The 23,416-nt window shown below is 59.9% G+C and overlaps 2 protein-coding genes across 2 annotated transcripts in view; one reads left to right on the forward strand and one right to left on the reverse strand.

Moving 5' to 3' along the window:
• LOC138119638 (syntaxin-binding protein 1) lies at window positions 1-21,116 on the forward strand. Its single transcript, XM_069031729.1, has 19 exons — window positions 1-78; window positions 9,876-9,925; window positions 10,093-10,174; window positions 10,886-10,962; window positions 11,142-11,220; window positions 11,325-11,428; window positions 12,150-12,298; window positions 12,589-12,673; window positions 12,842-12,972; window positions 13,362-13,469; window positions 13,584-13,644; window positions 14,223-14,288; window positions 14,431-14,511; window positions 14,613-14,751; window positions 14,939-15,048; window positions 15,168-15,269; window positions 16,400-16,485; window positions 17,154-17,308; window positions 19,377-21,116. The coding sequence occupies exons 1-19, from the start codon at window positions 42-44 to the stop codon at window positions 19,457-19,459; spliced, it is 1,785 nt and encodes a 594-aa protein (XP_068887830.1). The 5' UTR covers window positions 1-41; the 3' UTR covers window positions 19,460-21,116.
• Window positions 20,823-23,416, reverse strand: part of AKNA (AT-hook transcription factor) — a 15,300-nt gene continuing 12,706 nt past the window's right edge. Inside the window, 1 exon segment of the mRNA XM_069032160.1 lies at window positions 20,823-23,197. Coding sequence (XP_068888261.1) covers window positions 22,921-23,197 — 277 coding nt within the window. The 3' untranslated portion in view covers window positions 20,823-22,920.

A 23,416-nucleotide genomic window follows, 5' to 3' on the forward strand; every position in this document is an offset into this window, starting at 1 on the left:
CCAGCCGCTGCGCCCCCCCCCTTCCCCCCCGGCACGGAGACATGGCCCCCATCGGACTCAAGGCTGTGGTGGGAGAGAGTAAGATCCGCGCCCCCCCCTCCCCTCCCCCCCGCGGGGTTTGGGGGGTGGGGGGCAACGCGGGGAAGCCGCGGGGGCGGGGGGTCGGAGCGGCCCGGCCGGGGGTGGGGGGGATGCTGCGGATGCGCAATACGGACCCTCGGGGGGGAGCGGGGGGGACGCACGGCCACACGGGACACCCCCGTGGGGACACGCTGGCGTTGTGGGCTGGGGGGGGGGTTCGGAGGTGCTGTCACCTTCCGGGGTTTATTTGTTTAATTTTTGCGGGTGTCGGGGGTTTTTCTGCAGTGCTGGGGCGGGGGGGGAGATTGGTGACGGGGCGACGGTGGAAAAGCGGGGGGGGGGGGGGGGGGACAGGGAAGCCAGAGACGTTCGAATCCCCCAGGGTTTTATCCCCCCTCGGCCCCCGTGGCCCCCAATCTCCTAAAGGGCCGAGGGGCCTTCCCCCCACGGGAGGCTGAGCCCCGGGGGGGGCCACAGAGGGGTGCAGACCCCCCCAAACCCTCCCCCAGCGCAGTGCCAGGCCGGGCCCTCCCGCTTTGTCTGCAGCAAATCCCGCTCAAACGCTGCTTTGTATTTTCATTATTATTATTATTATTATTTCTATTATTATGATTATTATTTCCCCGGATGCGCCTTTCCTCTCCCAATTGGGGGTGTCCCTGTGTGTCCCCCTCATCCCCGGGCATCCCTTGCCCGCGGGGGTCCCGCTCCCCCGCGCTATTCCCGGCCGGGAATATTCCCGGGAGCCGCGGGCGGGGGCACGGCACCATCGTCCCCGGCTCCGCTTCCTCCTTCCCGGCTGTTGCAAGGCGATATTTTCCCGGGGGGAGGGAACGAGGGGGGGGGGGGTTTGTTCTCCAAAACACCCGAGGCTGGACGAGGAAGGAGGGGCGCTGCTTTCCCCGGGGGCGAAATTAAGGCGGAAAAACTCCGCATGATATATTTAAAAAAAAAAAAAAAAAAGGGAAAAAAAAAAGAAGAAAATGAAAGGGCAGGAACCGGTGGGAACTTCCCCCCGCAGCCATGAGCCTTCCTCCTCCTCCTCCTCCTCCTCCTCCCCGCCTCTCGCAGGGTTTATTTCCGTGGCACCGTGGCCGGCCGCGGCCGGATCTTGGTGGTTTTTTTGGGTTTTTTTGGTGATTTTGGGGGTGTTCTTGGCGTGCCAGCCGTGCCCGTGGCCGTCCCCCCGCCCTCCCGCGCCCGCTGCAGATGGCGCGGCCGGGGCTGGTGGTGTGATCGGGTGGGTGGTGATGGCGAGGGGGGGAAATCGGGGGGGATTCCCGTGGATTGATGGCCCTGCTGCCCTCCCGGCATCATGAGGGGGGGCTGCGCCATCCCCCCGCCCACCCTGGGGGTGCTGCAGCGAGGAGAGAGCCCAAAATGGAAGGGGAAAAAGGCAGGGAAATGTCCCGGTGTTTGTCTGCTGCAGGATGAGCGCTGGGGAGGGGGGGGGGGGGTTGGCTCTGGGGCTTTGCTGGGGTTTATTTGGAGTGGGGACAGGGGCAGCCCCCAGCCCGGTGGGATGCAGGGAGGGGGGGTTGGTGCCCACGCACCCCCTCCCCTGGCAGTGCCACATGCGGTGCCCTCGCCGGAGAGGGGACAGAGCCCAGCGCCACTGCGTGTCCCTTATTTTCATTCATTGTCTCTGCGCCGGAATAGAGAGAGCGCAGACACACACACACAGACACGCAGAGAGAGGTTCCAGGCAGCAGCAGGGAAATCTGACTCAATCCTCCCCTTCAGGGTTTAGTGACAAACTGCTCCGTTCTTCCCTGAAAAACATCATTCCAGACTGAAAATGATAATGTGGAGCCGGGCAGCAGCGCCGGAGCGGGGCTGGCGGGGGAGCGTGGGTGGCTGCAGGGGGGGAGCGGGGTTTGTGCAGGCAGAATGCTGCAGAGGAGCGAGGGGTGGCACCGGGGGAAGCACCCTCGGGTCCAGCCCTCCCCCAGAGTTGGGAGCAGCCCGCAGGGTCCCCAAACCCCCTGTCCCTGGGCACTGCTGCGGCTGGCAGGAGATCTGGGCTGCGCCAGCCTGCCCTGGGGCTGGCACTCCCTGGAGGTTTTCCTGCAGGGGGGGAAAGCAGGAGCAAGAGGGCCAAGCCCAGGGCTGACCCCGAGGCAGGACCTCTCCTCTGAGCTCCTTCTCCAGGAGGGAGGGAAGGATGGATGGGGAGGATGAGGAGCATGCTGCCGCGTTGCCATGGCTCGCTCCGCCAGCCCCCCCTCCCGAGCTGCGTTCTGCCCTGGCTTCCCTCCAGACCCGGATTATTCCTCTGACCAGCTGGTGCCATAACAAGACGGGGTTTGGAGGCCTCTGAGGAGGTGGGAGGCAGTGGGCAGGAGGTGAGGTGGGCCAGGGCTGCAGGAGGAGAAGGGCAGAGGTGGATTGTCACCCCCCAGAGCTGTGGGGTGTGTGCTGAGGGGTGTCCCTGCGCCTTCCCGAGGTATCCAGCGGCGGTGGCTGCGTCCTCCTGGACGTGCTGTCATCTGGGCAGGGTTGGAGCTGAGTGTGCTTGTCCCCAGAGGTGATGCCTGAGGTCCAGGTCCTCCTGCTGTGGTTTGTGTTCCCTCTGTGTCCCCTCCCAGGGAGCCCCACTGGAGAACTGGCCCTGCTGCTCTGGTGCTGGTTGGGAAAATCTCACCTGAGAGTGGCAGCTCTGAGGACACCCATCCCCAAATCTTCACCTGACCCCCACCACATGGACACCCATCCCCAAATCTTCACCTGACCCCCACCACATGGACATCCCTCCCATCCTCCTGTGCCCCTTGCATCTTCTCAGGGCCACCTGCCCCGAGCTTCGCCTGCCCAGCCCAGTGTTGGCTGTCCTGCAGCAGCCTGCAGTGGAGAGGAGGAGGAGGAGGAGGAGGAGGAGGAGGCTGGTTTTACTTCACTGACCTGTCAGCAGCGAGGAGAGACGGGCCCTGCTGCAGGGGTGACACCTGTGCAGCACCTGCTGGCACAGGGCACGGAGCTGGAGCATATGGATGTGATTCCATGCTGGATCCAGAGACCCCTGCGCCCCTTCAGCCTCCCCAAAGGCTCCTTTCGCTCCTGCTGCTGTCCTGGGCAGCTGGGAGAAGCAGAGGAGCCCTGGGATAAGGAAGCATCTTGCAGAGACAGCAAGAAAACACCTTTGCCCCAGGCTACCAGGTGATCTTCCCACACCTGCTCAGCCTCCCCCAGAGCTGGCCTGTGCCCGGTGCCTCCTGCCAGGGCTGTGCCCGGGAGCCCCATGACCAAATCCTGCCTGGACAAGGTCTGACAGCGCCCACGTGCAGCACTCCCTGCCCAGTGTCACTGGTGTCCCCAGCTGGGCCTCTCCAGGGTCCAGCCCTGCCTGGTGGTGACTCAGGGACTCGGGCTCGGGTTGTGCTGCACCTGCAGGGACAGGGAGGTGGCAGGGGCAGGGCTGGTACCTGCTGGTACCTGACTCACCCCGGCTGTTTGGGGCACCTTGGAGCTGCCCCCAGCTCCTGCCGAGGGCACAGGGAGCCTTAGAGGGTCAGGTGCTGCTCGTGGAGGATGTTCTGAGCCCACCTCAGTGCCCAGGGGACATGGCTGGTGTGCTGCCCCGTGCCAGGCCTGGCAAGGGCTGTGCCAGGCAGAGAAGAAGAGGAGGCAGTGAAGGGCACAGGGACCATTGAGGGGTGCATGTGGCATCCTCCTGCCTGCACAGGGCACAGCCGTGACCTCAGCCTGCTGCAGAAGGGGATGGGTGAGGAGCAGGAGGTCTCTGCACCCTGAATGGGAGCAAACCTTGAATCCAGTGGCTCCCTGGGCAGCCCATCCTCGCAATTCCCACCTTCCGAGAGCCCTCGTGGTGCCACCAGCCTGGTGTGTGGCTACAGGAATGGGCAAAGCCTGTGCTGGGGCTGTGGCTCTGTCACCAGGCTCTGTCTCACCTCCGGTGTTGGCCAAAAGTTGGAAAAGCTTGAAAAAATCGTTGTAAAATTCAGCGTTCACCATCCCAGGTGCTGCAGAACAATTTCAGTCTCCAGACCACAGCCTGCACCAGGGGCTGAGAAACTCCTGCCCTTGTGTGACCATGGAAGGTGACCAAGAGTGACAAACCTCAGTTTGGCAGGACTGCATCCCCTCAGCAGGGTCTGCTCGTGCGAGGAGGTTTAAAAAAAGCCACCAATGGAGAGAATTCAGAGTCTTTCCCTCTTAACAAGAAAAGAAAATATGAGCTCTGTGTCTGATTCCTCCACACCTCTTGGAGAAAATGTCCCAGGAGAGATTCCCTCCTCCTTCCCACAAAATCAACACCTTTCAGAGGAGAATTGTCGCCATCACATGGCTTTTGGTCGCACGCTGAGGAGCAGATGCTGCTCCCTCCAACTCACGGTGCGGGGAAGGAGCTTGGCTCTGGAGAGTGCAAAAATAGAGCAGGGCTGAAGGTGCTTTTATCTGTGGGCTCCCACATGCCCCAGGGTGTGAGGAAACCTGGGAATGTGCACGCAGGAACACGGGAATGTGCACACACCTGCTGGCACCTGGGCTAGAGGGGCTTTTGTGGAGCCCATCAGATGGTTTGACCTTGGGTCAGGGAGCAGCAGGGATCACTCAGCCACGTGCCAGCTGCCCTCCAGCCTGTCCTGGTGTCCCCAAGGCCACAGGAGCCCAGCCCAGCCTGGATTCCCACCAAAGAACCCCAATTTGTTGGTGTTTTGCTCCGTTTTGGTTCAAGGCAGACAAGAACCAGCTCGGAACGTCATGGCCACACGTGTGGGAGTGTGAGGGACACCTCTCCTCGGGGGTGCTGTGACAGCCTGTGAGTGCTGTCCTGCTCAAGGACAGCTCTGGGCTTCTCCTGGCGCTGAAACACCACCAGCACCACAGCCAGGGACAGCATCTGCTGGGATGGAGCAAGAGGACAGGTGCTGGTGAAGGGTGGTGGTGCCTTCAGCAGGGACCTGAGGGGCTGCGGGTCGTTGCTTCTGCTGGCACAGGGAAACTCTGCTCAGCCCCCAGATCCTTGTGCAGGCTCAAGGAAATTGTCTGGAGTTACCACAGAATATCCTGAGCTGGAATGTCCCTCAAGGATCATCAGAGTTCAGCTCCTGTCCCTGCACAGGACACCCCAACAATCCCAGCCTGTGCCTGATCCCGCAGTGGAAAGCTCCTGAATTTTTCTGTTTCTCCAGGGCACTCGGAGGGTTCACGGGTGTGATCACGTGTTTCATTTCCCTTTTTCACTTCTGGCTGTGTTACTTGACTTCTACAGAGTTCAAGACCTCCAGGTCTCCATCCTCCTCCTCCCCAGGCTGTGCAGCTTTCCCAGGGCTTTGCCCAGCAGGGATAAATGTGGGCATCCTCCACGAGAGCAGTGCAAACAGGAAAAGGAGGAATTAAACACAGGTTACTGATGACTGGGACTAATCTCTGGGTTCCTGGGGGACGAATGTGTCCTCCAGGAAGGCTGAGGGCTTCCAGGTGGGCATAATCCAGCAGGAAAAATGGGTGTTCAGGACCTGGGCTGCTGAAGGGGAGGTGTTTAGAACTTGTTTGGGTTACGGGCACAGCGGTGTCCAGACTCAGATCATCCCTGGACGGTTCTTGGATGTGCTGAGGGACATCAGCTTGGCTTCGTCTCCTCTCGGTGATTCTCCATCTGCTGGGTGGTGTTGGTGGCCATGGAGGGCCGTTCCTGCCACCCTCTGGTCTGTTGGAGTTGGGGATGGCACAGTGGCACCTGGAGAGCCCCGGCTGGGGACGTTTGGAGGTGGGGACGTGCTCCACTCCGTCCGGCCGTGCTTGGATCAGGGTAACATTCACACTGGCTTGAGCAATTAGTTAATGAACCAGCACAAAAGCAGTTGCCAGGCCAACCCAAAGCCAAATGTGTCCGTCTGGGAGATGCAGCCTGACAGCTTTTTAGGAGAAGTGGGACTCCAGCAAACCTCGCCGTGGATTTGTGATCCAGCTCTCCGGAGCTGCCCCGAGATTTGGGATCGCAGGCTGTGTGAGGGGAGTGAAAAGCCCACGGTTGGGATCAATTCCTGCCCATCCATAAAGCAGCTCCATCTTCCTGTGTCACATCAGGCAAGGTCCCCTGAGCAGCAGGAATTTGGGTTTGGCCGTCGTTGCTGGCACTGGGGTCAGCACAACAGCTGGAGTGTCCCTGGCTGCAGCATTGCCACCATCCTGGTGTCCCAGCGTGGGGTGGTGGCCAGGACAAGGCTTTACCACTTCCACTGGAGAGCTCAGGGCTGCTCATCAGCTTCCAGGCCTGTTCTGAAGCGGGATAATGGGTTTGGGGACCCCCAAAATGGGTCTGTCACCTGGGGCATCCCAAAATGAGTGCATCTCTTGGGGCATCCCAAAATGAGTGCATCTCTTGGGGCATCCCAGAAAGGGTCCATGTGTTGAGGAACCCCCAAAAAGGGTCCATGTGTTGAGGAACCCCAAAAAGGGTCCATCTCTTGGGGATGCAGCTGTGTTGGTGCAGGCACCAGCGATGGCAGGGATGCTCTGTCCTTCCCCAAGTCCCGTTGGACACATGGGGCTGGTTCTGTGTCCATGACCGGGGGGGACTGGGCAAAGGCCAGGGTACAAATAACGTGGGATAAACCTCTTGGAGGGATGGATGGGCTCAAGTCCTACTAGGCCAGCATGTCACCTGCTTGGAAATGATGTCCATGCCATGTGTCACCCTGAGAATGAACCTGGCTGCTGGTGGTGGGCTGGATCTCCAACATGTCACCTTCCTGGTGGCACTTTTAGGGCCATATTGCTCCAGAGGTTCTCCATCCACAGCCCTGTCCATGGCTCTGATGCTGGAGGAGGATCCAGAGCTGTCTGTGTTCCCTGTTCCTGGGGGAAATTGTGATTAAAATTCTGCAGCCTGAAGGAAGCAGATGTGACGTGGTGGGTCCAGACAAGCCAAGGGTTGGGGGTACTGCATGAGAGGCTCATATGGATTTTTTTCCCCCTGAAACCTGGTTTTATCTCCAGGATGAAAAACTTGGCTGTGAACGTCACCAACTGATGTCAGACCCCAAAAACTCTGGCTGGCCAGATGTTTGAGGACATGGACAGCAGCATCTGGCCTGCTGATGTGGAGTGGGACAGCACCACTTCTGGGAGGGGACTGGGCATGACTTGAGGACCTCGGGACCTCAGGACCTCCCATTTTCCCTGGGAGTCCAGACCACTCTTTCCTAGGCTGGGGTTTAATGGCTGCTGCAGGGACACCCCACAGAGGAAGTTCGTGGCCACTTTTCCCCAAATGTGGCCCCAGTCTCCAGCTTTTGCTCGAGTTTGTGCCCTTTGGCAGGACCCTGGAGATCTTTGGAGGATGCTCTGTGGATCTGCCTCTTTCCCAGCCCTGTCTGGGCTCTGAGCTGGCTCTGGCAGCCTGTGAGAAGAGCCAAAATTTGGAACCAGATCTGACCCATGGTCAGGGCAGGAGGACATCGATGTAGGGAATGACTGTGCCTGGGGATTGGAGGACTGACACCCTAAACCCCCAAAGCTCAGAGCAATCACCCTCTGAGGTGCCCAGTTCCCACTTTGGGAGGCCCATCTTGGTTCCAGGGCTGGGCTGGGATGTGGCAGCACTTTCTGCAGCCACGCAGATGCTCCCCCCCTCAAGCATCCTCCGTGCAGCCCAGCCCATCCCATCCCCACGCAGGAGGGACACGGCGTTCCCACAAAGCCACAGCGTCCCCTGCAGCGGCTGCTGCAGCGAGGACACGCTCGGGGGCGGGGCTGAGGCAGCAATTTGGGAGCCCTTTCTGGGCTCTCATGCCCTTGAGCCCCCTTTCCTGATGGGAACACCATCCAGTTGCACCATGGCAGCTTCCCCTGGGCCACAGGATCCTCTCCTCTCCTCTCCTCTCCTCTCCTCTCCTCTCCTCTCCTCTCCTCTCCTCTCCTCTCCTCTCCTCTCCTCTCCTCTCCTCTCCTCTCCTCTCCTCTCCTCTCCTCTCCTCTCCTCTCCTCTCCTCTCCTCTCCTCTCCTCTCCTCTCCTCTCCTCTCCTCTCCTCTCCTCTCCTCTCCTCTCCTCTCCTCTCCTCTCCTCTCCTCTCCTCTCCTCTCCTCTCCTCTCCTCTCCTCTCCTCTCCTCTCCTCTCCTCTCCTCTCCTCTCCTCTCCTCTCCTCTCCTCTCCTCTCCTCTCCTCTCCTCTCCATTTCCATTTCCATTTCCATTTCCATTTCCATTTCCATTTCCATTTCCATTTCCATTTCCATTTTTCTTCCTGGCTTCTGCTTTTTCCCAGCCCCTTCCATGGTGCACCCCTGTGGCCCCCTGTGTTTATTGGGATGGGATGGGATGGGATGGGATGATGGATCCTCAGAGCTGCAGTGTAAACAGCGCTGTTGTTGCTGGATCCTGGCTCCGGGGCAGGAGCCAAGTGTGAGTAATGGCAGGAAGAGCAGGGAGGCGCTGGCATCGCTCCTTCCCGGCCGCGCTCCCGAGTCAGGGACGGAGCCCTGGGGTGCACGGGCAGCCCTCACTGCCAGCTGCTGCCCACGGGGGACAGTTCCTGGTGTGTTTGATGGATGCAGGTGGGCAGCACGCGTGGGCACAGGCAGCAGCTTCGCCTGCCCAGTTCAGGTAGCCTCCGTGCCCCCTTTCCCAGCCCGGAGCTGCCCTGCACCCCCTGGCCCCATGGAGAGGCCAAAGGATGTGACCAAGGGCAGGAAGGACCCCGAGTGCAAGCCCTATGGCCTTCCGGGGCTGCCCCCAGGCTGGGAAAGGAGCTGGATGGATGTGCAGTGGCAGGAATGGTGTTTGGGAATGGCTGTTTTCTCCAGGTTTTGCAGCAGGACAGACAGACAGCGACTCTCAGGGGCTCCTGTTTTATCCCTGCTGGCACCAGTGCCAGCTCTGGACCCCACTGGGCTTTACCCAGGGAGCCAGCACCCACAGGGAAGGGTCCCGGGGCTGAGGTCACCAGGGTGATACCCTCACACCTCTGGTTTGTGATTTAGAGACATTCCTTAACTGGCTTTTTATTGGGCATTTCCATCCCCATCCCTGGGACCAGGGGCTCAGAGCAAAGGCCTGCAGGGATGAAATCCAGGGGAAAATGCTCTGTGAGGATATGACATGGACTCTTCCTGAGGCTCAGCTCTGCGAGGGACAGTGCTTCACACGCCAGGGTCAAAGCAGACCTGCAGGGTTTGGGGAGCACCTTGCTCCCCCAAAACAGATGTTTAGGCAGGAGGGCAAGGCTTGAACCCCCCTTCCTACAACCTGACCCCAAAGGTGACGTCTCTGTCCCACTGCTACCTCCTCATGTCCCTGAACCTGCGTCTCACAGGGAGCTGGCCCAGGGCCAGAGCAGGGGAATTTTGGGTGGGGGGCTCCCAGGGGTGCTGCTGTCCTGCCTGGTTGCATAAGCCCAGCAGCCACGGGAGGTGAAATGGGATTGTGAGGGATTACAAGGAACAGGCTCAGGCCGCTGGATTCTTGTTTCTAAAAGGAGCTCTTAAGCTGCTGTTGTTTTCCCAGCACTTTGGATTAGGGCTGAACCTCAGGGGGCAGCCTCCAGGCTCCCCAAAGGGACCCCCCAACCAGCCCATGCTCCCCACCAGCCTGGGGTCTGTCTGTGAGTGCCAAGCACGAGAGAAAAACAGGGCTGGGGGGTGACTACCCCTCCCTGGGTACCCCAAAACCAGCCCCATTCCCTCCTTCATCCCCAGTTAAGGCATGGGGTGAGGGGGGCTCAGCATCACCCTGCACATGGGTGGGAGTGTGGTGCCCCCAGTGCAGCCCCTGGGGTGCTGTAGGAGGGACACTGGGGTCTCACCCTTGCCCATATCCCCTTTCTTCCAGAGATTATGCACGATGTGATCCGGAAGGTGAAGAAGAAGGGGGAATGGAAGGTGAGCACCAAAACTGGGGTGGGGCCAGGAGAGGAGGAGGGGAGGGGAGGAAGCAGGGAAGGGGGCAGGTGTGGACAGGGTGGGGAAGGGGAAGGGAAGGGCAGGACATGTGTCCCCAGCTCCTGGGGTGCTGCCAGGGTGCTCACAGGGCGCTCACCTGTCCCCAGGTGCTGGTGGTGGACCAGCTGAGCATGCGCATGCTCTCGTCCTGCTGCAAGATGACCGACATCATGACGGAGGGCATCACCAGTGAGTACCCCCTCCCTGCCTCCCACATGCCCTGCAGGAAGGGCCAGATCTCCCTCTGCACCAGGGCACCCGCAAAGGCATCTCCAGGCTGGCACGGGGCGGTTGGCACAGCTCCCACCCTGCCCTGTCCCACTTGGGATGGAGCCACCCCAGCGCCCATGGCCAGCTCCTGCTGCCAGGCTGGAGTTCCACAGGTCCCTCCTTGCCTGCTGGGGCTGGAGCAGCCAGAACACTTTGTCTCCTGGCACTCCTTCAGTTCAAGGAGGGGACCAGGTGTTGGTTTTAATCAGCCCAATAATTAAACAGCTCCTGCAACACTTGGGAAGGAGAAGGAAACCTCAGGCTGGGTCGTGGGAGGTGTTGGGGACAGTGGGTACAGCCAGAGCTTCAGCTCCAGGTGGTCTCCTCCATCAGGGAGATGTGAGGATGAACCCAGGGAACAGCAGCACAGGAGCACGGACAGATCCATGGCCCCTGGCCAAGTGCTCTCACCCTGAGCTCCAGCAGGGACCACGGGGTCGGGATGGCGTGGGCAGGGGTGCCCCAACTCCTGGGTGGGCAGGGACGAGTGGCTGGGGGTGTTTTGGACATGGAGGGGTTGGCAGGGCTGGTCCTGGGCTGCCACTGGATGTCCAACAGCCCTGCATGGCTGAGTGCCCTGCCCTCACCCCTCCCTGCCATGATCCCTGCATCCCTGCTTTTCCCCCCAAGTTGTGGAAGACATCAACAAGCGCCGGGAGCCGCTGCCCAGCCTGGAGGCCGTGTACCTCATCACCCCCTCCGAGAAGGTGAGCACGCTGTGGGACACAGGGACAGGGCCTCTGGCCGGGGTGAGGTGCTGGGACGGGCAGCTGTGCCCATGGGAAGCATCCTGGCTCCAGTGAGGCTGCCAGGGCGGTGGGATGGAGGTGCAGAGCTTGTCCCCAGTGCCATCCTGCCCAGCCCAGCTGCCCCCTCTCTCTTGCAGTCCATCCACTCCCTCATCAACGACTTCAAGGATCCCCCCACCTCCAAGTACAGAGCTGCCCACGTCTTCTTCACTGACTGTGAGTACCCAGAGGGCAGGGACAGTCGCCAAAACGGTGCCAGCAGGTGGGGAGGGATTTGGGATGGAGAGATGCTGAGCACCACCCTCCTCCTCCCCTCGCAGCCTGTCCCGACGCCCTCTTCAACGAGCTGGTGAAATCCCGCGCCGCCAAGGTCATCAAAACCCTGACGGAGATCAACATTGCCTTCCTCCCTTCCGAGTCCCAGGTGAGCTTGGGCTGGGGTGGGACAGGGGCTGGGACAGCTGGGGGTGGGGCTCCAGGTCCCTCTGCAGCCCCTCAGGGTTTGTGTTACAGCCTTGCACCCCCAGCTGGCTCAGCCCTTCCTCCCTGTCTCCCGAGATTACTGCCCAGGCTGATCCTGAGGGGGATTTAGCGGGTGCTGTGCCTTGGCCCCGTGCCCACAGCTGCGCTGGTCAGCTCTGCCACCAGCACAGCCACCAGCCAGGGGCACCAGGGAGCTGGCCCCGGGCCATCTGCTGCTGCTGGGGACAAAGGGACCAGGGGGCAGACGGTGCCAGACCTGCTTGGTGCCATTAACCCTTCAATCCTCAGCATTCCTAGGGAGCGACCTCTTGGCATCTTCATGTGCAGCCAAAATGGCTGCTGGTTTTTACTGGGGGCACAGCTGGTGTGTTTCTGCTTGTCCCCAGGTCTCTGGTACCCTGCCTGGGAGCAGGTGACTGCTCAGGGCAAGGGCCTTCTGTCTCCTCTGCTCACCTGGGATAGGGATCCTACCATGGAGCTGCAGCTGGGGTCCAGGGGGCTGGAAATTCTGAGGGATGTCCCAAGCACCACTGAGCTCCAGCTCCCTGGTCCCAGGCTTGGCTGGGTCCATCTGGGGATGAATCTGGTTTCCAAATCCTGCTGGGGTGGGGCTGCTCTCCTGCAGACATCCCCCTCTGACCTCCCTCCCGCTGCACCCCCAGGTTTATTCTCTGGATTCGGCCGACTCCTTCCAAAGCTTTTACAGCCCCCACAAGGCCCAGATGAAGAACCCGATCCTGGAGCGCCTGGCAGAGCAGATTGCCACGCTCTGTGCCACCCTGAAGGAGTACCCAGCCGTGCGGTACCGCGGGTAAGGCCAGCGTGGGCATCACAGGCCGTGCCGTGATGGTCAGGGCGTGGGGGTGGACGGGGTGGTGGCATGGACAGACATCCGTGCTCAGTGTAAACAGGCCCAGACTGATGCTCTGGAGAGCTGGGGGGGGATGGCACCAAGGCAAAGTGGAGCTCGTCGAGGAGAGGTGCAACAAAACCTCCTCAGGTCCCTCCTCTGCCACGAGCCAAGGATGTTGCACAGGGAAGCCAACATCTCCTCCCCATCCCATGCCCTGTGGGGCTGACCTGTCCCCCTGCCTCCCCCAGGGATTACAAGGACAATGCCATGCTGGCACAGCTCATCCAGGACAAGCTGGACGCCTACAAGGCTGATGACCCCACCATGGGCGAGGTGAGCGGTGCTGGCAGCCCCAGGGGAGGGTGTGGGATGTAAAGTCCCGCTCAACCTCTGCCCTGCGGCAGCCACAGACCCTGAGTGGGGACCCCAAAACAGCCCCCTGAGCACCTGTGAGGCCGAGGGAGCCCCACCCCGGTGCTGATGGCTCTGCTGTGTCCGCAGGGTCCGGACAAAGCTCGCTCCCAGCTCCTCATCCTGGACCGTGGCTTTGACCCCGCGTCCCCAGTGCTGCACGAGCTGACCTTCCAGGCCATGAGCTACGACCTGCTGCCCATTGAGAACGATGTCTACAAGTGAGTGCTGTGCTGCCATCCCCACCAGCCCTGGGACAGCCCTGAGGCCAGTCCTAGAGCAGGAGTTGGGAGCTCAGCGGCCCTCCATCCATCACGAGTCATCCACTGGGAGCCACCAGCGCTGCCTGCACTCTGGCTGGGCTGATGGGCAGGGTTGGGACAAAAAGGGCTTTACCAGCCTTCAGCCCTCGGGCCCTTCCCAGCATTTAGAAGTTGAAGGGGTACAAGGAGGCGAGAGGTCGATCCCGGTTGAAATCGCTTCGCTGCTGGCACAGCCAAGAAGAGCCCTCATGTCCCCCCATGTCCCCAACCTCCCTAAACCCAGCAGCGAGGGGGCTGTGTGTGCCCTCAGCCCCATCCCCTGCCTGACATCCCTCCCCTCATCCCAGGTACGAGACGAGCGGCATCGGCGAGGCCCGGATCAAGGAGGTTCTCCTGGACGAGGACGACGACCTGTGGGTCACCTTGCGCCACAAACACATCGCCGAGGTGTCCCAGTGAGTGTCCCTGGCGTGGTTTGCTGGCTGGGTGGGACGCTGGCTTGCCATTGCTGCCCACCCCGCTGTGAGAGTCCCATCCCCCTCACAGCTCTGCCCTCCTCCTCTCCCCAGGGAGGTGACCCGGTCCCTGAAGGAGTTCTCTTCCAGCAAGAGGATGAACACGGGTGACAAGGTGACCTGATGCATCCACCGAGCTGAGGACGGGCTCAGCCGTGGGTTGGCACATGGTGGGGTCTCCTGGGGGCACTTTGCCGAGGAAGAAGGGTGGTCAGGTTCCTGGTGGGGGGAGATGGCAGGGAGTGCCAGCCCTACACCTGGGGCTGGAAATGGGGTGCTTTGGGAGAGCTCTGCACCCAGGGATCAGTTTGTCCCCAGCACAGGGTCCGTGCACCTCCTACAGCAGCTGCTCTGTCCCCATTCCCTGAGTTGGTGGCAGGGAGGGGACCCTGGTGGCAGTAGGATGTAAAAGTGGCCAGGGCTGAAAGGACCATCTGAGCCCCAGCCAGGCACACGGGGATCCTGGAGGAAGATCCTCAGGGGATTTCTCCTCACTACACCCCAGGCTGCAGAGCTGCAGACCCCCACTGCCTCTCCTCTTCAGTGAAGGAGGCCTGGCAGTGACACGTCAGATGTCACCAGACCCTCATGGGGGGCTCACGTGGGGACAGAAATCCTTGGCAGGGTCATCCCCTCTGTGCTGGTGGCCCCCAGGTTGCTGAGGGTGAGTGACCACATCCCCTTCCCTCGCAGACCACCATGAGAGACCTGTCCCAGATGCTGAAGAAGATGCCGCAGTACCAGAAGGAGCTCAGCAAGGTACGGGGAGGGGTCACGGTGTGTTCAGTGACCGAGCCCACCCAGGAGCAGGGGGTGGCAGCTCTGCCCTGGCCACAGCTGGTGGCACAGGGACCCTCAGCTGCTGCCAGCACGGCAGAGGTGACCGTTCTTGTGTCCCCAGTACTCGACCCACCTGCACCTGGCTGAGGACTGCATGAAGCACTACCAGGGCACTGTGGACAAGCTGTGCCGAGTCGAGCAGGTACCAAACACCTCCCCCAGCCCCACATTCCCACAGGAACAGCGGGGGCTGCGGCTCCACCCTCCCAGGATGGAGGGGTGACGAGCACATGTCCCCTACAGGACCTGGCCATGGGCACCGATGCTGAAGGCGAGAAGATCAAGGACCCCATGAGGGCCATTGTCCCCATCCTGCTGGATGGCAACGTCAGCACCTATGACAAGATCCGCATCATCCTGCTCTACATCTTCCTGAAGAACGGTGAGGGGGATGCCTGGGCAGGGCTGGGGGTGGGCAGATCCAGGTTTGGCCAGGACGATCCAGCTGGGAAAACCCAGCCCTGCCTCCCTGACCAGCACCAGGCTGAGTGTTCTAAGGTGGCAGCAGAGGGGCTGTGTCCCCTTGGTGACACGTTCCCAAGAACACCCCCTTTCTATTGCATTCCCAGGAATCACCGAGGAGAACCTGAACAAGCTGATCCAGCACGCCCAGATCCCGGCAGAGGACAGCGAGATCATCACCAACATGGCTCACCTCGGGGTGCCCATCATCACAGACGTGAGTGTCTTCCTCCTGCTGCCCTGCCCCTCTGCCCTGGCGGTCCTGTCCCCCCTGGGGTGGCCTCGGGGGTGTCCCTGCCGTGTCTCAGGGTGTCCCTGTGCTCTCTCTGTGCCCAGTCCACGCTGCGCCGCCGGAGCAAGCCGGAGCGCAAGGAGCGCATCAGCGAGCAGACCTACCAGCTGTCCCGGTGGACCCCGGTGATCAAGGACATCATGGAGGTGAGCTAGCGAGAGGACAGGGCTGGGGGACAAAGCAGGGAATTCCAGAGCCACCCAGGAAGGGAGCTTTGCTCCCAGCCCAAAGCCCGACACCTCTCTCCGGGCATTCGTCCTCCAGGCTGCTCCCTGCCCGGGATGGCAGCACGGTTGGGATATTTTGGGAGGCTTTCCTGGCCTCACGAGCCTGCTGGCCCAGGTGGGATGCAGGGAATCACAGAATGTGCTGAGCTGGAAGGGGTACCAAGGATCATCCAGTGCAGCCCCACCCCTGCCCAGACCCCCCAACAGCCCCACCCTGGGCATCCCTGGCAGCGCTGTCCAAACGCTCCTGGAGCTCTGGCAGCCTCGGGGCCGTGCCCATTCCCTGGGGAGCCTGGGCAGTGCCCAGCACCCTCTGGGGGAAGAACCTTTCCCTGCTCTCAGCCTGAGCCTGCCCTGGCCCAGCTCCAGCTGCTCCCTGGGTGCTGTCCCTGTCCCAGGGAGCAGAGATCGGAGCTGCCCCTTCTCTTCCCCTCATGAGGAAGTTTTAGACTGCAGTGAGGTCTCCCCTCAGTCTTCACGGCCCAAACCAGGCTTGCCCAGCACCCCTGCAGTACAAATGCAGTAACAAACTGACTGGTTGTGTGTGTGCCACCATGGCCACCAAGGCTGGGTGGCCTTGTCACAGCCTTGCTCACGTCCCAGTTGAGCCAGGGGACGGACGTGGCTCTGTACAGCCATGCCTGTACCCTCAGGAGCTGTCCCAGGAGCTCTGCACTTGGACAGCCCTGGGCAGTTCAGTGCTGCCTCTGCCCTCAGGCCAGCAGAGCTCTCTCAGGTCCCAAAAGCACAGAGCTTTGTCACAACCCCCACCCCGGGGTGGCTTCACCCCCAGAACACCCCTCAGCCTCACGCCCGGGACAGAGGGGCCTGCCCAGGGCAGCAGCACCTCAGCAAGGTGGCACTGACCCTCCGCCACTGGTGATGCAGCAGCGGGTCCCCTGTGCTGGAGGGGGATCCCAGGGCTGAAACCTCCTGCTCCTGAGCTCCTCAGGAGGGGAATCCTGGGCACAGCCCTCCTGAGGGGCTGTGGGGCCGGGGGCTGTGCCTGGCTCCTCGCTGACCCTGGCCCCGTGGCTCTCTGCCCTCAGGATGCCATCGATGACAAGCTGGACACCAAGCACTACCCGTACATCTCCACCCGCTCCTCCGCCTCCTTCAGCACCACTGCCGTCAGGTGGGTGCCCCTCCTGCCCTGCCCTGCCCATCCCCACCCCGATCACTGTCAGCATCCACCCAGAGGGGCTGGATCCGGCAGCAGCTCTGGGGGCTGCTCTGAGGGCATTCAGGCATCCCGTGCCTCAGTTTCCCCTCAGGCACTTCATGTCTCCATCCCTTTGAGGCATCCCATGCCTCAGTGTCCCTCCAGACAGCCTGTGCCTCTGTATTCCTTTAGGAATCCCTTGTCTCCGTTTCCTTCAGGCATCCTGTGCCTCAGTTTCCCTTCAGGCATCCTGTATCTCTGTTTTTCTTTAGGTATTCTGTGCTCCAGTTTCCCTACAGATATCCCACGTCTCAGTTCCCCTTTAGGAATCCCACGCCTTCATTTCCCTTCAGTCATCCCGTGCCTCAGTTTCCCTTGGGGCATCCCATTCCTCAGTTTTCCTCCAGGCATCCTGTGCCTCAGTTTCCCTTTAAGAATCCCGTGCCTCAGTTTCCCTTTAAGAATCACATGCCTCAGAATCCCTCCAGGCATCCCGTGCCTCAGTTTCCCTGCCTGTAACAGCGAGCAGCCACTCATGGCTGGAGCACTGGACTTGCCCTGCTGTGGCAGCACTGTCTGTGGGATTTAATGAAGATGTGGTGCCTCGTGCCCCTCCTTCACCCTCCTCTTCCTCTCCTCAGTGCCCGCTACGGCCACTGGCACAAGAACAAGGCCCCCGGCGAGTACCGGAGCGGCCCCCGCCTCATCATCTTCATCCTGGGCGGGGTGAGCATGAACGAGATGCGCTGCGCCTACGAGGTGACACAAGCCAGCGGCAAGTGGGAGGTGCTAATAGGTGAGTGGTGGCCCCGGGGCTGGCCCCTCCTGCTGGCTGCTCATCCCACGCTCCATCCCGCAAATTCCTGGCTCCAGACGACTGCGGGAGCTGGAACTCTGCGGAAAGGTTTTCTCCGGACATCTGTTGTCACCCCTGTGTGTCCCCTCCCCTTCCCCATGTGGGTTGCGTCACTCCAAAACATCCTCATTTTTGCTTCCATTTTCTCGTCTCCCTTGGCTGGTTTTGTCCGAGCCGGGCTGGGTGAGAGGGGAGGGGGTTTGGCAGCTCGGATTGCTCCTCGGTTTTGGGGTCATTACAGGAGGAAAAGTGCAAAATAAAGAGGGGTGCAAACAGGAACCACGGTTTTGAGTTGCACAGGACGTGTGACAGGACATGCTCAGGGTCAGCTCCCATCTCTGCTCCCAGGGGAGCTTTGAGGCAGGCACAGAGGACACGGTGGAAGCTCTACCAGGAGCTGTTAGGTCCCCTAAAATTCCTCCGGGAAGCACAGCTTGGATACACGCCTCACAGGGCAGAGGCGGGTGTCCTTCACCATCTCATCTGAGCCCTGCATTCTTGCTCTGGATGCCTGGTGGAGCCTGTCCCTGGCATCTCTCCTGCTCCTTGGGAGCAGCATCCCAGTCTCCACCACTCGCTGCCCCAGCTGTGTCCCCCCTGTCACCGGCCACCCATCCCAGCTCCATCCCGCCTGTCACCCACCCCATCCCGCCTCTCTCCGGGGTCCATCCCCTGCATGCGCCTCCGAAGCTCCGTCCTTCCTCTTCCTCGCCCCAAAAGCAGCTGCTGGTGGTGGTGGTGGCGCGGGGGAGCCTCAGCGCAGCCGTCAGCCCCGCTCTGTTCTCCCGCAGGTTCTACTCACATTCTCACTCCCACCAAATTTCTCATGGACCTGAGGCACCCCGACTTCAGGGACTCCACTAGGGTATCATTTGAGGATCAGGCTCCAGCAATGGAGTGAGCCAAAGAAACCAAGTAAAGGCAGCTTACTAATGAAAAAGAAACTCTTCCTCCCCGAAGGGTTTTCTTTGATTCTTCCGTTCCTCCTTTCTTTGATTGTTGTTTTGGGGTTTGTCGGGTTCTCCGATAAGAAAATGCTTGCGGTTCCTCCGACCAGGTGGAAAAGCATCCGGCGTCGCTCCATCATCCCTCAGCCATGTCCCCTGGCCGGCTCCTTCATGCCATGAGTTCCCCCTCACCAGGGCCGGAGGGGTCAGGGTCCTGCCTGCCCCACAGAGGCGTCCCAGGGCCGGGCAGGGGGACGAAGCTCCCGGGATGCTGCTGCAGCAGGGCTGGGGGAGAGGGGCAGCAGTGGAGACCCCAGCACTCGTCCTGGTCTGTCCCCACAGGCTGGGCACTGCTGGGACCCCCCAGCTCTGTGGTGCCCTGGGGCTGGAATCCCACTTGGACCCCTTGGATAGGCAGGAGCCTCCCGACGTGTCAGACCCCAAACCCTGCTCTGGGGTTTAGCTGCTGCTGGTTTCACCAGTGAGTGCCACCCTGGCATCCCCCGTGTGCTGGTCCCTGCAGTGCCAGGGTGGCTGTGGGGCTGAGCCACTGTGGGCACCGTGCTGGGGGACCCCCGAGTGAGGGGCAGCAGGAGGCCAGAGCCCTTTTCCTCCTCTCCTCCCACCCCTCGCAGCCACCTCTGTGTCCCCAGGATGCTCCGTGCAGGTTGGGGGACCTGGGGAAGGTCCCTCCGTGCTGGCTGTTCCCTGCATCCCGCACCCCTGCACCCCACCAGTGCCTCCTGCATCCCCCGTGGGTCCTGGAGTGACCCCAGTGCCACAACCCTCATGCACCGGCACCTCCCAGCCCCCGCCTCACCCTGCCAGCTCCATCCCTCACCTCCATCCCTCCTTCTCCATCCTTTTCCCGTTCTCCCTGCCCCCACAACCTCCCCCCCGTCCCCACAGACTGCATTTCCTCGCAAGCATTTCCAGCGGCGCGGGGCCGGTGCCGCCAGGTAAGGGGGACCCGGGACAGCGGGGACGGCGGTCGGGGCGCAGCAGGGTGGTCCCAAAGCCATCACTGATCCCCTCCCACCCCTTCTCCTCTGCTCCCACAGGGTCCACGCACATCCTCACCCCACAGAAACTGCTGGACACGCTGAAGAAACTCAATAAAACAGAGGAAGAGAGCAGCAGTTAAAAGGAAATGCTGTCACCACTCGATGCCAACCCCACGTCCCCGCTGGGCGCCCGGCCCCGAGTGCCACCCTGCACCCAGTGGGCCCAGCTTCTCTCTTGTTCTTGTGTTGACCCCCTCCTCTCCCCTCCCAGCGCCTCCCCCATCTCATTTTATCCACAGGGAGGGGATAACAGCCAAAAAAAAAAGAAAAATAATATATATATATATATAAAGAAAATGGATGCATTGTGTTTAAGAGAAAAAGGAAAAAAAAACCCAAATCTATATATTTGTAGCTGCAGCTGTGGGAAGCGCCCAGGAGCTCATTGCTGAGTACCCATCTGCCCATTGCTAGTGAATGTGGTGGGGAAATGACAGAAAAACACATTTTTTTGGGGAATGCTCCTCCTTGGGGTCTTGTGTGGATGGCAGGACAGATGGACGGACGCCCCACACCGCTCCAGCCGCTGCTCAGGCGGGTGCCAGGCTGGCATCACCCTCTGTCCCATGGCTTTTGGGGTGGTGGGTGCTCCTTCCAGATGTGCACGCCAGCATTTGGATGGGAATTTGGGATGGGGGTGCAGCCAGGACACTTCACACCGTGGCAATTCCCATGTGAAAAAGGGACCAAACCGGTCAAAATTGGGAGCTGGGGCCTGTCTGCTTGCACGGCCCTGCTGCAGCCCTGCCTCCCTCTCTCTGGGAATTCCTTCAAAACATATATATATATATAAAATAAAAATCTGTTTTATATATATATATATCTATCTATCTGTGCTATCTCTCCATGGATACCTCTCCCCATCCATCCCCACGGAAGCTCGGTCCCCGTGCCCGGCTCCGCTCGTGTCGTCCTGTGGTGAAGCGTTTCTGAGCGTGCCGTCACCCCGAGGCCCCCCCAAAAACCCTCTGGGGCTCCCTAAAACCCCTCTGGGCCCTCCCCAAAAACCCTCTGGGCCTTCCCCAAATCCCTCTGGGGCCTCCCCAACCCTCCAGGCCCCCCTCCAAACCCTCTGGACTCTGTGTATATTAATGACTGTGTCTTGTGACGTTCTTACGAGCTTGGTGTATAGTGATTTCCCCAAACCTCTGATTTGAGTTGGGTTTTTATTTGACGCCCCTGGATTGCCCCCTCTCCCCTTGCCATTAGATGCACTGCAATATTTTGGGGTCTATGGTTTTGTTCTCTTCCCCCTGAAGGCTGTGACCCCCCTTTTCCTTCCCCAAAATTGCTCTTTCTTGCCTCGTTGGTGGTTTAGCCCTCCCCCCTTTTTCCTTTCCCTTCCCGTCTGCTCCTTGCCCATAAAGTTAAATATATATTTTTAGGGCAAAGGCTGTATCATTGCACTGATATTTGTTGGTTCCCCCTCAGTCTCCCAGCCCGTTTCTGTTCCTCCTTGGTTTAGCAATGCAAATGCTTCAGGATCTTGTATGTTGGACATTATTATTATTATTTTTTTTTTCTGTTACAGTTATTTATATAAAAAATAATTTATCAAAAAGGAAAACTTTAAAAAAAAATAATCTAGTCTGTCTTGGAACTTGTTTACCTTGAAATTACTGGAATCTAAATGTTTGAAAGTGTTGAAGCACAAACATGTATCATCTCTGTATATCTGTTCTTCTGTACTAAAGCACTCGAGTGACTAAATAAAAGCGATCTCCATCCCTAGTGCAACTGGGGCTGTGCTGTGCTGCTCCCTCGGGGCCAGGAGAACAGGGAAAAGGCATGGGAAAATATTCCATCTGACCCCAAGGGAGGGCTCCTGGTGTGGTGATGCCAAACCTCCCCTGAGGAGTGGCTTTGGGGAAGGAGAATCAGCACACGAGTCATCCAACGACGTTTATTTCCTTCAAAAATAGGTGATTTCTTCGTACAAAATGCCACCCCAGGGCGTTAAAAAATAGGGGATAAGGAAAAAACCCCATCATTTGGTCCTGGCTACTGCTTTTGGGATAATTAACCACACTTCCCACACGCTCCCATCACACCCTGGCTGGGCTGGGGCAAGTCACAGCTTCCAGCTTGGGGACGAACACGAGCAGAGGCAACCAGAGATGCATAAAACTTCTTTTAAATCCCCGAAACCTCTTTAAAATGCCCCAAACTTCTTTAAAATCCCCTAAAAAAGGAGGGGAGAGAGGCCCATTCCCAGCCCCTCTGGGCTCGTATCAGGATCAGGCTCAGGGAGAGCTTGGACGGCTCCAGGCCTGAGTCACGCACTGATCCCTGTGGGATCACACATGTGGGTATTTGTACAACAGATAAAAGCAAAAATAAATACATTTGACACTGGCACTTCAGGTAGGTCCTACAGATAAACACAGGCTGGGGTGTTGGGGATGGAGCAGGGTGTTAGGCTGGACCCATCCCAGGAAAAGCTGCCCCGACCACATCGTTTTCCCTAAAGAACAGGCGTTAACTCAGAAACCCAGCTGGGAGGGAGCAGGGGCTCTGCAAACCCCACACCTGCTTTGGTCTCAGCAGGTGGTTTTTCCTCTTCCAGCCCAGATCCCCTGGAAATCCCAGGGGGAAAAACCTCAAATCCTTCATTTTATTTGATGCTGTGGGCGGCCACATCCAGGCATGAGCAGAAAAACCCCACAAATGCCCTAAGGGTTATGCTGGAAATGCAAACCAGAATTTATATAGAGATATATATATATATATGTATCCATAAGAAGATATATCTGTGGAATCAGATACAGATCTGTATATACACAGATCTATTTATATCTGTCTCTCTAGATATAGATCTATAAATATAGATAAGGTCTATATCCACATATATCCGTTTATAGATACACATATATCGCACACACACATTACAGACCATCAATCAACACTCAAAAGAGTGATTGAGCTGCTCACTAGCTACAAAAATTCACATAAAAAACACCAAAAAAGAGTTTCCCCAAGGAGGATTGTGCTGGGTTCAAGTCCAAGGGCAGAGGGGTTGAGCCCCCTGAGGAGGCCTAAACGCTGGGAAAGGGGTGGGATAGGGAATCCCAGGGAATGCCAGGAATCCCAGGTATTGCTGCCCACACAGGCACAGAGGTAACACAGCTGCCAAGGGGGCTCGACCTGTGCAGGGCCCACACGAGGTCAGAGCATCCCCACAAGTGCTCAGGGTGGGGTGGCCACTGCCTTGGGGGGACACAGGGCCACCCCATTGGTCCCAAGGGATGCTGCAAGTCCCAGGAGAATTCTGCCCACACCGTCCCCCCCTCCTGCAGCTTGAGAGGGTCCCAAAAACGGCCAGACAGACGGACAAGCCATGCAGGAACTGCAGGGAGAGCGGGAAGGGGGGTGGGAGCCAGGGCAGGACCCCCTGGAGCCACCTCCAGCCCTGCTGCCCCCAGACTTGGCAGGGAGCACCCAGTGCAGGGATGCTGAGGAGGCCCATCCTCCTCCTCCTCCTCCTCCTCCTTCTCCTCCTCCTCCTCGTGGCAGGGAGGGTTTGGAGGTGCTGGCAGGACCCTCAGAAGAGGCAGGAGCCGTGCAGGCCCCGCGCCCGGCCCAGCTCTGCGGCCAGTGCCCGGCTCATGCGGGTTGTGGTCAGCCTCACGCTCTGGGCAGCCTCCACAGCCCGGCTCAGTGACCAGTTCAGCTCCTCCAGCTCCTCCAGGTCCAGGCTCAGGCAGCGGTGGTGGCCCTGGGGCCGGGGGGGACTCTCTGCCTGCCGGGACCCCGTAGGGACACCGAGGGGGACCCCGGCCAGGGCAGGGGCTGAGGTAGGAACTGTGGGGGAGCAGTAGCTGGGAAGGAGAAGGGACATGGGCTCAGCATTGCTCAGTGGCTGTGGCCCCACTCCACCTCATCTCCATCCCTCTTCCCCATTCCCTCCATCCCCACCCCCTAAACACAGCCCCCCCCCCCCAACAGGAGCTGGTGGCCGTGTCACCCCATTGCCATGGGCAAGCCAGCGGGTCCCTGGGAAGGGGACATCCCTGCACCCCTGGGGGATGCTGACCCCT

The sequence above is a fragment of the Aphelocoma coerulescens genome, chromosome 17 (genome assembly GCF_041296385.1).
Source record: "Aphelocoma coerulescens isolate FSJ_1873_10779 chromosome 17, UR_Acoe_1.0, whole genome shotgun sequence".
Classification (NCBI taxonomy): domain Eukaryota; kingdom Metazoa; phylum Chordata; class Aves; order Passeriformes; family Corvidae; genus Aphelocoma; species Aphelocoma coerulescens.

Bases quoted from the DNA above. Each gene is read 5' to 3' on its own strand.
- LOC138119638 (XM_069031729.1), top strand. From the start codon at position 42: ATGGCCCCCATCGGACTCAAGGCTGTGGTGGGAGAGA. The intron at 14,752-14,938 runs GTGAGGGGGATG...TTGCATTCCCAG, and splicing joins CTACATCTTCCTGAAGAACG to GAATCACCGAGGAGAACCTG. The intron at 16,486-17,153 runs GTGGGTGCCCCT...TCCTCTCCTCAG, and splicing joins TTCAGCACCACTGCCGTCAG to TGCCCGCTACGGCCACTGGC.